The sequence below is a fragment of the Zophobas morio genome, unplaced genomic scaffold (assembly GCF_036711695.1).
Source record: "Zophobas morio isolate AGI-343-1 ecotype UQ-CSIRO unplaced genomic scaffold, CSIRO_AGI_Zmor_V1 ptg000428l, whole genome shotgun sequence".
Taxonomy (NCBI): Eukaryota; Metazoa; Arthropoda; class Insecta; order Coleoptera; family Tenebrionidae; genus Zophobas; species Zophobas morio.
The window spans coordinates 44,373-57,389 of NW_026972532.1; the positions used below are offsets into that span (position 1 = coordinate 44,373).

Here is a 13,017-nt window from a genome sequence, read left to right on the forward strand (position 1 = left end):
TCAAAAATATTGTAATTTCGTGGAGCTATCCCTTGAGTGGCTAAGGTTCCAGGATAAGTGCACAACGAATGAAGCGTTTTAAAACCTACTTAAGAACTGCACAGTTCGTTACAACCGTGATATTTTTAATATATTTTTCTTTCGAATGATGTAGTAGAATCAGAACCTTCCATGGGTTACCGAAAAAAAATACCTAATTTATCAGGCTGAAGAACAACTAGCCTGAGAAGGGATATTAAAAATAACTTGGAGCAAGGTTATGTGGGCCAGCGAGGACTTTAACTTTGCATACAAGTGCAAGTGATATAGATATTTTAGGAGTTCTTAATGCAACGTGTTGCTAACAAAAAACACTATTGTTATAGATGTGATAATTCAGAGTTTAATAACGCAAAGTACAAATGATTGAGAAGACCGGCAGTGTTCTGTGGCAGTAGTTAACCTTAGTAAAAAGATAAATGCGTGGAAATTAATATCAAAGCTATAAGACTAGAATTATTTGTACTGCTCTAATAAAATCAAAATAACATCCCGCCTTAGTTGACAGCGGAAAAGGTCTGGTTGGCAACATTGCTGGGTCAGTTTCTCCAAAAAAAAGTTTCGCATTGCATATTTTTGGCTACCTCTCCAGACAATTAATTCGGCGCTGCTTAGGTTATAATAACAGTTCAATGAGCTAAAAGAAATAAAAACGAAGATCACTTACTCATTTATTATTTTAATCTTTCTGTTTATATCATTTTAAAAGAATAAATAAAAATTTAGCAAAATTTGTGAGGAATCTTAGGGGCTACCTTTTAAATAAATGTTGTAAATAAATTAACTAAATATTATTGACTTTTGATTAAATAAACTTTTTTTTATTAAAAATACGACCCTGCATTGCACAGCTCTTGGTAAATTTGAACAAATAATTTTCGTGCTTATTTCCGAAAGCTATATTATCCTAGAAATTGATGTGATAGTTTGTTGGTTAAGAGCTTGTTTCACTTCTTTGGTCAGGTCGGTTCTTTATAATTTTAACTATAATTTTGCTATCTGCATGTACGTAAGCTAACAATTAATAAATATTGAAAATAAATCCTCTTAACCTGTTTTACTCAACTCAGTAATTTAAAGCAGGGCTTAAGGCTATTTACTCAGCTTTTAAAATGAATTTATGTACGTGGGTTTTTTATAATTTATAGTTTTTTATTTAACAGGACATCGATAAGGATTATATACAACCACCCACCTGTAGTAGGTTGGTTATATAGCCTTTCAGTTAAGATGCACCACAGTTACAAACCTTATATACATTATTTTTAAAACTATTTATTATTAGTTTTTCGTCCGACAAGATTTATAGCTTTTTTCTTTCGTGCTATTTTAGATTTTGAATTTTAGAGTCAACTTTAAAGTAGACCTTAGTCTAATGCTCGAGTCCGGCCACCATAACTCGATCTAGACTCTGCTACCAAACTTGGTGTAATCTAGTGTTTTTTTGCGAGGATGAAAAGATTGTTCCCATCTCCGGACATTGATGGCTCAATAACTTCATAACGACACTGCTAGGCTTACAGGTATATTAGACTAACCGACCGAATTCTATACATCCTTACTGAATCCAACAACAAAGAAGCTGTCCCTCTAGAAAAAATTCACCAACGAGATATACACCAGTGAAAAGGACTTAGTATAGATGGTAGAACAATTCATATCTAATGGCTTCGAAAGAATGATAGAGTAGTTAGATTTCTAAGTTTTTAGCTGACTTATAGTACCTTCTTACATGCCAAGTGCCGCAAACCTTGTTCGAAGTAACAGTGGCGTTAACTTTAGGGGGCCATTGAAAAAACTCTGGTTGTGCACTACTACTGAGGATATACTTTTATAACAAGTCAGCTCACATTTTGATACAACCAAGTTTTGGTGCATTAAGGTCAAAGTACATGTCTAAAAGTGGAAAAACACGCTAACTATTTTACTCTAGATCTCCATTTAGAGTGATTTATATATAAATAGTTTTTCCTAAGTGGTTAGTATCTAGGTCCTTGCTAATCAAGTTTAGTTAACTAGTAATACCCACTAAAGTAGATTTAGGTAAGATAATTTGGGAGGCAAAACTTTGTTAAATTAATGACTCGGGTATAATAACTATGTTTGACAAAGGAACGGAAACTGAATTAATAAACTGCTAGTAGTTTTAGCCTGCCAACACCCCTTTCGCCCTTCCGCTTCAGGTATGCCTTAGCTTTCGTTCGCGATTATCTAATTATGAACTTAAAGGTTACTTATTCATTTTTACGCCGTTCGTCTTTAAAGTAGAAACAGCGTAGAATATACATTTAAAGGATTTTCGTATTAACTAGGGGCCTGCTATGGTTATTGGAAATTTGATCTACCACTATGTATAAAATAGTCTGTATAAAAGCATTAGCCCACAAGGGTTGCTAGGAAAATAACCATAATGATTCTTTCCTTCTAAAGCTACTAGTAGTCTATACCAAAAACTCACGCTCTAATAAAGTCCACTATTTTTTTTACATATCCTTATTTAAAAAAACAGTCTACTAAGTGACTACAATACTACTGGTAATCATCGTCTACAAAAAAAGTGTTAGAGGGCGAGCTATAACGCTCGTCCGTCTCGGCTCTGTAGCTTGCTTCTTCGGCTATAGCTTCCTTCATTGGACTGTTACTATAGTGATGTCAGTCTTAGCTCTCAATTGAATATCCTTTTAAGGCAACTTTTAAGCTGCGGCCGGAGACTGAACAGTTGCCTTTTTTAGTCCCTTTTTACTCCTAGGTCGCAACACGTACAAGTGCTTGTTACACAAGCCTTTTAAACTAAGGTCGGTAAGTGTTGTCATTTGTAGGCAACGTACAAGTTGAATGTAGTTCATCTCCTTTGGGCGTGTGGCCCTCTACTATTCTAAATGTCAGATTTTGCTGGTGTTCTATTTGACAATTAAATCAACTTTTGCTAGTAAAGACAGGTGGAATCCTAACCATGGTATATCCCTTTTTAAAGCTCTTAGCTTTGGGTTAGCATGCATTACTAAGAATTCTAGGTTGCGTCTATGACTTAAATACCCCACGAGTTGAGAGGCTGGTATAGCAAAGACACGGTTTTAGCATTCGTCCTTAATTGGGTGACAGATTTTCTACGTCTTTTCTAAATGCTCTATTATTCCGATCCTGCTTAGGTTCTGCTGAGGATCTGTCAGAAAGAGTAAGTCAATTATGATAGGCCATATATAAAGTTACTATTTTGATCATCACTACATTGTTTGACTTTAACATTTTCAAGGGTAAGAGTTGAATTTTGTTGCTAATATTTATTTTATTTTTATATACCAACTGTTCAAGCAGAGAAAATTAATTAAGCGGATGTATTTTTTTTCAAACTCTTAAATTCATACTTAATTTCCACGTGATCTTTAAATTCTTATTTAGCGGTATTATCACGGAGAGTGGCTTTAAGAAACGTAATATAAAATATGCACAGAAAAAATTTAATAAAAAGTATATACGATATACACAGTTAAGCTGCTTTCTTATACCACAACACGTCCACTCAAGAAACAGAGGAGGATAATTAGCTCTCCTTCAGCGGGGTCCTTGTCATTACTGTTGACTGACCTGCTAAATTATTGTACGAGGTCGCCAACGCATTTCCTATAAACGTACCGAATATTTTTATTTTATATTTTTTAAAGAGCTCTGTAGAATTTCTTGCAGACTACTTTAAATCATATATAGAAAAAAAAAGCATGACCCTAGTAGACAATTTACCCTTTTTTAACAATTGGTCAAGAAATATTTGTCCTTGCTCATTAGATGGTAATATTTATGTACATATCCAGAAGAGCTCTTCAAGACGTAAACCAAATTTTGTGTAAAAAGCTGTATCAATAGCTTCAAGGTGTAATGAATTTTAGTTATTTATTTCCACAATAATTAAACAAACGAAAATTTCCTGAAAAGAACAGTTAAGTCAACTTCATTAACAACCATGCCTAGCGCCAGTTGGTACCTTCTGGCTGATAGCCTTTCTTTATATAATATATATCTATGTTTACAAAAACTTCAAATGTTTTGTAGCGTATGTTTTAAGTTGAGGAGTAGAAATAACACTTTGCAAGGTCCCTACAAGCAATTTTAGTATGGACTATGCTATGCATACCAGTAGGTAACGCACTAAGGACACTAATTGGTCCCATTAGCCTTCATTACCTTTTTATAGGCGCCATAGCAGTTGCATATACTAATTGGCAGGTAGGGAGTTATCGCACGAAAGTTGTGCCGTAATCATATCTATAACGTCTCGTGCAGTGGTGCTTGGCTTACAGCCTGGCTAGAGTATACGATAAAAAATTTGTAGTTTGTGGGTTTCGTATTTACTCCTTAATTCTAAAACTTTAGTAGGAGAGCTTCAATTTAACTTGAGCACGATTCCATTCTTTCCAGCAAGAGTTAAGTGTACTGCACCAATTAATTGGTTTATTACTAAATACACAATAACGGTGGTAACAATTAATATAAATTATTATAAATTAATTACCAAGAAATATGTAAAATTATATGTGTGCTCTTCCTGCAGCGGTTGCAAAGGCGTATGTAGCCTATTATAGAATTCCGAATATTCGAACTTATCCTTTAGCTTTTTCACTTAAACTTTTTTCTTTTACGCCTTCGCTAACATACAGTCGTGTATCTGTCTTATGACTTTAAAAAAATTTAACAGAAACAGAAAAGTATTGCAAGTTTCATCTTACAAAAGAAATATATAATAAAATATTTTAACAATTTTTATTATTTTAGTTCATGCTTCTTCTAATCACTTAAATTATATAAGTTGGTTCGATGAAACATCAAAAAATTTTAAAAAATAGTTTTAAATCATTTATAGTAGCATAAATGCCACTATTTTTTTAAAAAAAATGTTTAAATATAAATGCCTCTTAATAAATAGTATAGTATACCAATAATGTGCATACTAGCACGGTGCTTTGCTTTTTAGTAATGATTCTATTATTAAAATAAATGCTTACAAAGTATTTGTTTGGCCGAGCGCGGAATCCCCACGTTGTCAGCTTCACCAGGGCAAAGTAGGTTGATTAGCGCTAGAGGTATTCGAATAGTTACTTCTATGACCACTTTAGTCGCATATTCTGAAGCCTCTTCTGAAGAAGAAGAGGTTGAATTATTTTAATAATAAAAGTATGAAGTTCTAATTCACATAAAACCTTTTTTAAAACAAAAAAAATTTAGACAACTTCTGAGCAGAAGGACTTGAATGCCCGACTATTATCTACAAAAAAGAAATTAAAACTAGAAATAGCACCACTTATTGTTTCTAAGGCTCTTTTTATTAATATTATTAACTGAACTAAGTTAATATATAATTTTTATTTGGGATTAAGCTTATTAATAAATAATATAGAGTTAAAAAAAAGACTAAATTTTCTTTATATGATTTGCTTACAAATAAATAACATATACGAAAAGCAATAAGTTAGCTAATATTTTGTTGATTACTTAATAAATGATCCTTAAAATCTAAACAATTTTTTTATATATGTTTACTTTTATAGGAAACAACACTGGCTGTGCCTCGTTTAATAGATCCCACACAAAAAGTTTTATACTACAACCCGAAAGTTGAAGAGGTGTATTTTTTTTTGTTTACTTTTAATCTTTATTTTTTTTAAATTTTTTTTTTAGTTTTCTGGTGTTGACGTTGGCCCTCATAATCCTTATAAAACTAGGCAAGAAGGTGCTATAAGAAACATACTAACAGGTATTCGTTTTTAATATTAATTTTATAACAATCTAATTTTTTGTATTTCTGTAGGAATGATAACTTAAATAATTTTGTTTGTTTTTATATTATTATAAATTTTATTTTAATTATTATTTGAAGCTATTATAACGGTTATTATGATAATTAATTGTTACTTCCCATCAATTGGGTTACAATTTTAAATAAGTTTAGTGAATTTTATTATTTACTGATACTTAATGTTGTCTTTCTTAAAGAATTTTATAAATTTAATGCAGTAATTTTTTTACTGTAATATTATATTTTTTCAGTATATTTAAGTAAATTATTTTGGAGAAATTAAAAATTCTTAATTTTTTTTTGAACTTATATATATAATATTTTTATTGATTAACCTTTAATAGTTTATTAATGATTTTTGTTATATTAAAAAAATTAAGTTTTTATTCTATTTCACTAATTATTGAAGTCAATTATTAGTTGACTTAAAATAAATATAAATTTTTTTTATCAAAAAGTAACCAGCACTTATTTATTTTTTTCAGTTTCTATAATATTTAAATTTTATTACTTTTCTTTATATGCAATTAGAGTTTTAAATCCCTTGAGATTGACTTGTTTCTGAATTTATTTTATTTTATTTTTGACAATCGAAATAATAAACTAAATATCTTGCATTTTATATTATTTAAACTTTTCGTGCACATATAAATTTCTTAGAAAATATTTTGCGTTTATACTAATTTTTTTGTTTTAGTTAAAATAAAGTATAAAAAATAATTTTATTTAAATTTTTAATTAAGCTTTTTTATAAGTAAATCTTACACTTTTTTTTTAATAGTAGTATTTTTATTATAGAATTAGTTTTTGTTTTTCATTTTTTACTTTACTTTATTTTGAGAATATTTTTACTATTTACAAATTGTTTAAATCTTAATATTTATTAATCTGATTAACTTTCAAAGAAAAAAATTTTATTATATTTTTGATATATTAATACTAAAAATTTTGTTTTAAACTTTTTGTATTATGTTATTTGAATTAGTAAAAAACTTCTGTGCATTTGATTTTATTTTTAAGTATCAAAATTGTTGAACTACTACCAATATTTTGTCTTTCAATACAATATTATAATTTTTAATAAGAATTATTGATTCCATTGATTTTTATTATTATTTATTTCAGCTTTTTTTTTAATTTATTTCTCTTATAATACTTTTTGAGTAGTGCTTTTTTAATACATATTTAAACCATTAATATTAAACTAATTTATAAAATTTGCTTTGCTAAATTTTATTTTTATTAATTTTGATAAAAACTTCTATTATATTTTTAATATTAATTTTGCTTTTATAAGGTTACTCTTTAAAAATTTATTATAATTTATAAAACTGTTTTTCTTTACATTATGTTTTGTGAGAATAATACTTTTTTTACAATTTTAAAATTATTTACTTTTTTAAGTTTTATTATTATTAATATTATTTACTTTTATACATTATTTTTTATTACTTGTTATTTTTTTTATATCTTTACGTGGTTTCCAGGTTATGTGGAAGATGCTGCTTTCAGTGAATTTGCTTTTGAAGAGCAAAGAAGAACTTTTGAACAACTCGGGTTTTTTATATTATTATATTATCATTATTATAGTAATGAATTTCTTATTCATGTTTTTTTATAATGGTATTGTTATTGTTTATCATTATTATAATTGTATTATTAAAAAGTTTTTTATTTTATTATTAGACAACTTCTAGTTAAATTATAATATATTTTATATTTTGATTGTTTTTCTTTTAATATTTAATATTAATATTGTTGGTTACAAGGATTTATAATAATTATTATTTAGTCCCTTATTAATTATAACATTTCATTACTATAGCATTTGATATAAAGATCAACATTATAAATACGTGAAATTTACATAACAATACAATAAAACTTTTTTGCAACTTTTTTTTTTACTAAATTTTAATAATAATTATTTTTTTAAATTTTATTATTATATTTGAAATATAGTTATAAAATTTTATTAAGGGTAACTTTATTGTGTTTTTTTATTTATTTATTTATTTATTATTTGAATATCATTGATTATTACTATTTAATAATTAATATGGTTATGTTGTAGAATTAAAAAATTTAGTTCATTATTTATTATTAATGTTACTTGCTTGTATTTTTTGTTAATTATTTACTTAATTTTAATTTATAATAATATTATTTTATTATTAGTTATGCAGCGGATCCAGCAATGGCCTTAGAAGCTGTAGGAGATACCGAGAAGGCTAAATCCCTTAAAAATGCTACAATTTATGATTCAACTTTAAAGATAAAGCATGATAGGCCAAGGTTATTATTATTTAATATTATATTTTAACTTATTATCCTTATAATTGTTTATATTTTATCTATTACTATTACTATTATTCCTTTTTTTAATTTTTTTTTAATTACTATATTATTATGGTAAGCCACTCGTAGTTTAGTTAACTCTTTTCTTTTGGAATAACATGAATAAAAAAAACTTCTACTATGCAAGATATTTTTGAAGACATCAAAATTTTTTGACATGTTAAAATAAAATGAATTTTTTTAGTTTACCAAATAAAAATAAAAAGTTTATTTGTGAAGTTTCGAACGCAATTTTTATTAGTGCGTATATTTTGGTAATTTTCAATAAAAAATTATAAAAAAAGCACTGAAAATTGCAGAGTAAAATTTATTGTTTATTATGTGATTAATCATATGTATCATATATAATATTTATTTATTTATATTATTTGTTTAATTTTTTATATTCCTACTTTATATTTAATATTAATTATTTAGTAAATAATTTATTTACAATTTTTTTTTAAATCTATAATATTTAATTTAAATTCTGATAGCTTAAGTTATATCATTTTCATATAATTTACAATTTATGGTTTCATATATTTATATATTTCATATTATTCTTAGTTCCGTTTACTTTTTATATAAATTACTTGTTTGCAAAAATATTAAATATTGTGGGTATATGTATCTATTGAGTTTTTTTTTGGAAGTGAATCATACACGTTATAAATTAATGAAAATCTCTTATATTAGGCCTTTTTTTTTATTTATTTAATATTTAATTAATTGTATTATTTTTGTTATCAATAAAATAAGTGACGTAATAATACTTTTTTCATTTCATACTTGTTTTTTTTTTAATAATTATTATTTTTGCAACTTCCTCGATAATAAATTTATACCTGCATATACTTCAAGTTTACTTTTTCATTATATTATATGCTTTTATTAATTTTTATGATTACTATTAATAAGTTTTATATTATTATTAAAAGTTCATGTAGCTTGCTTCCTAGCACGTGGTTCTGCGAACCTTACATTGATTTTTTTATTAATATTTATAAACTTATAAAAAATAATTATTATATAATTTTTTTTTAATATTTAATTTTTCTATTATATTAACTTTTCCATAAAACTTTATATTTTTTATATATTTTAAAAAAATATGTAATTATTTTGATATACTTTTTTTATATTTTTACTACAATAAAAAGTTTTTGTTATGAATTTATTTATTACTTTTATTTTATAAATAAATTTACTTTTTTTTTTTCTTCATTTTTTATATACTTTTAATTTATTTAAATTATTTTATTTCACTTTTTTTATATTTTTAAATGTAACAAAAAGTTTTTATATATTTATATGGTTATTTATTATTTTTAATTTATAATTTTTTTTAATATATCTTTATATATAATATAAAATTTTATATCTATATTTAATATTAATAATTATTTGCTACCTATGGTAGGAATATTTCTATGTATTTCCCTTTTTAATATATTTTATTATTACTACATTTAATAAAACTATATTTTTATTAATTAAATTATATACTTTATTTTCTATAAAAATGAATTTTTTTTATATTTTATGTAATAGATTTCATATTCTCATTATTTTTATTATAAGTTAAAATGTTTATTAGTAAATTTAAATACATATTTATTCTATTATTTTTTTGTTATTATAGTTATTATATTTTATTTAATAAAGAAAACATTTAGGAGTTATCTATTATTATTTAACTTTTTTTTTTCTATTAACTTATTATATTTTATTAATATATTTTGAATTATATCTTCTATTTATTTTATACTTTTGTTTATATTGGAAATTCTTAAATATATTTTAAATTGTATTAAGTTATTACAAAATTATATTAATAACTCTAAGAAGTTAAATATTATATATATACTATAATTTTCTTACTTTTATTTTTATTTTATTATATTCTTGTTAGATTCTTAACATATTATTTAAATTTGTTTTTCTCTTTTTATTTTTTTAAAATTATTGTCGAGTTTTTTATAATTATATATTTTTACAGTTTTTTCCTTAAATATTTTTAAAATATTTTTTGTATTATATTTTTATGTAATGAGATTTATTTCTAACATACTAATATTAAATTTATATAGAATTTTTACTTTTTACTATAGTTTTATTATTTATTTTGTCATATAGTTTATCTTTTGGTATTTTATTGCTCTTTTTATTTTTTTATAAACTAAATACAATTTATATATATTACAATTCTTTACATTCATTTTATTATGCTTCAATATATTTAAATTACGTTATATTTATTTTTTTGCTAACATTAAAGCTTTTATTTTTTTTTATTTCGCTCTTCTGTTGATATTATTGTTTTTCATATATTTTTTAATAATAATTTTTATTTTGAAGATTATTAAATGTATTAATATTATTGTTTTTATAGTAAATATGAAATTTTTTATGTTGTATATAATTCTATTATAATTATTTATCGTTGCTTTACACTATAAAACTTTTTAATGAAACTTTTTATATATATAATATATTTTTGTTGTTTTTTTAGTTTAAATTTTGAGAAGATTAATTATTTTCTTTCGTATATGTTTTATTATAAATTTAATGAGTTCCACTTAAAAAGTTCATTTTTGTTAAAGTTGAGAAATTATTTTTAATACTTGAAAAACTTGTTAATAATTTTTAGAATTTATTTTATAGTATTATATGCTGAAAGTTTGTTTAATGTTTATTATATTTATTATATAAAAACTATTCTCTACTTTTTTTTAGAGAAGATTACGGTGATGTTAGCGATGTCAATAATTTTCGAGGCGTTTGGCGTAAATATACTGATGAACAAATCATCGCGGCGCCTACAAAAGTTTTTTTAAGAATGATTTGTTCAATAGTGATTTGCTTAATTTTTTTTTCACTTTTTTTTAGGAAGAACAGGAATTGTTGGATAGCTGGAAAGAAAAGGCGACCTCTTCCTTTGGCGTAAAAGGTTTTTATGTAATATTATAATTATAATATAATAATAATAAGTTTTTAGTCTGATAAGTTATTTTTGAGGTAAACAATAACGTTAATATTTTATGGGAAATATACTTAACTTAACAAAATGAGTTAACATATATTAAAAGTTTTATATCGAAAAGTTATTGACCTTTTTTTTCAGTTTATGAATATTATAGCATTTTTATATATATTTTAAATTTTTTATATGTACTAAAAAAATTGTTTACTTGCATTAATTATATTTTTTTTGTTTTTAATACTTGAATAAATATTAAGAGCTTATTCGAAAAGAGAGTATAGGGGGGAAAAGTTATATTTAAACGTGCGAATCAAGGTTTAGTATTATAAGGAACAGCCAATAGCATATCTTTTTACTCTACATCATTATTTAGTTAATCAACGTTATTTTCATTTATGGTAAAGCGTGTCCACTAATCATATTTTGTTTATTAAAGTTTTCATCATGAATTATTAAGTAAAGAATTTGTGAAACGTTTATTATTTTTTCATTTAATGATATTATTTTTATTTATTTAAGGAAAGCCGAAAGACTTTACTGAAAAGTCGGTTCTGCACTGTACGTGTCACGTATACCATCACAAATGTATTTTTTTATTTATTTTTATAAAAGTAAAAGAAACTCATGACTATCAGGGAAGAACTTTCATGGAGACTCCGAAGGGTTGCTTGTTTATTATTATAATACTTTTTTGTACAACCCGAAAGTTGTTTTAATAATATTTTTAAATACTTTATTATTATTTACGACCTTGAGGGTGTTTTTGTACTTATTACTAATTTTTACTTTTTTATATATTAAAGTTGTTATTATTTTTATTTTTCAATATTTTTTTAACCATTTATTTTATCTGTTTTTTTCGTACACAATAAATATGTTTTATTGTATTAAATATTTTGTTTACTATACATAATAGTAAATTATATTTAATATTTTTTTTTAACTATATTAATATTATAAGCAATATTTATTAATATTTTTAATATTTATTTATTATTTTATTTTATTATTATTTTCATTATATGTATTAGTGTAAACTATATCACTTATTTATTGTAATATATAGTCTCATATTTTTTTGTATTAGTATTTTGTTATTTATTTTCTGTACTATACTTTTTGGTTTTTCCGTTATTATTCATTACTTTAAAAAAAATTATGTAATCTTATTTATATATAATCTATTTTTTTCCTTTTTATTTATATTATAATTAATAAGTTATATTTTATGTTTCTTTTTATATTTTTAAATTTTTATAATTATTTACTTTTGTAAAATTTTTATTTTTTATTATTAACTTAATAGTGGTCTGTAATATATTTGGTGTAAGATATATTTGTTAACCAATTTTTTTTATTAGTACTTTTCTCTCTACTTTTATCATTATTTTTGAAATTTATTATTTTTTGAATAAATAATTTTAATATTTAATTTTTGTTTTATTCTAATAATAATGAATTGTTTATAATAAATATTAGGATTAATATGGTTTTATTATTTTGTATTTTCTTATATAAACATTTTTATATTCTATAGAAATTTATTTCATAGTATTAAAAAAAATTTATTTAATATTTCTTTAAGTAACTTTCATTATTTGTTTTTTTTATTTTTATTAAAAAAAAATTTTGTATATTAAAAATATAATTGTAATATTTACATAATTTTATTCTTTTTAATATAGTGAGTATTATATATAGTAATTTTTTTTAGAAATCTTCTTATATATTATTATAACATTTTTATTATATTATTGCTATTGGTTATATTTTTAATAAGTGTAATTATTTATAAATATTCATATATGTATTATTATATTACAAACCTTTTAATATTTGTTATTAATGGTTTTATTTTTACCAAAAA

At 23.4% G+C, this 13,017-nt stretch overlaps 1 protein-coding gene across 1 annotated transcript; it reads left to right on the forward strand.

Moving 5' to 3' along the window:
- The first annotated feature begins 4,972 nt into the window (after positions 1–4,972).
- LOC135120844 (pre-mRNA-processing factor 17-like) lies at positions 4,973–11,866 on the forward strand. Its single transcript, XM_064045164.1, has 11 exons — positions 4,973–4,989; positions 5,041–5,182; positions 5,257–5,346; positions 5,580–5,654; positions 5,710–5,785; positions 7,315–7,384; positions 8,006–8,122; positions 10,904–10,994; positions 11,057–11,117; positions 11,670–11,708; positions 11,763–11,866. Exons 1-11 carry the CDS (start codon positions 4,973–4,975, stop codon positions 11,864–11,866), a joined length of 882 nt encoding a protein of 293 aa, XP_063901234.1.
- The last annotated feature ends 1,151 nt before the right edge of the window (positions 11,867–13,017 follow it).

Excerpts from the sequence above, each read along its gene's own strand:
- LOC135120844 (XM_064045164.1), top strand. Across the intron at positions 7,385-8,005 it reads AGAACTTTTGAACAACTCGG|TTATGCAGCGGATCCAGCAA; the intron begins GTTTTTTATATT and ends TTTTATTATTAG. Across the intron at positions 10,995-11,056 it reads TCATCGCGGCGCCTACAAAA|GAAGAACAGGAATTGTTGGA; the intron begins GTTTTTTTAAGA and ends ACTTTTTTTTAG.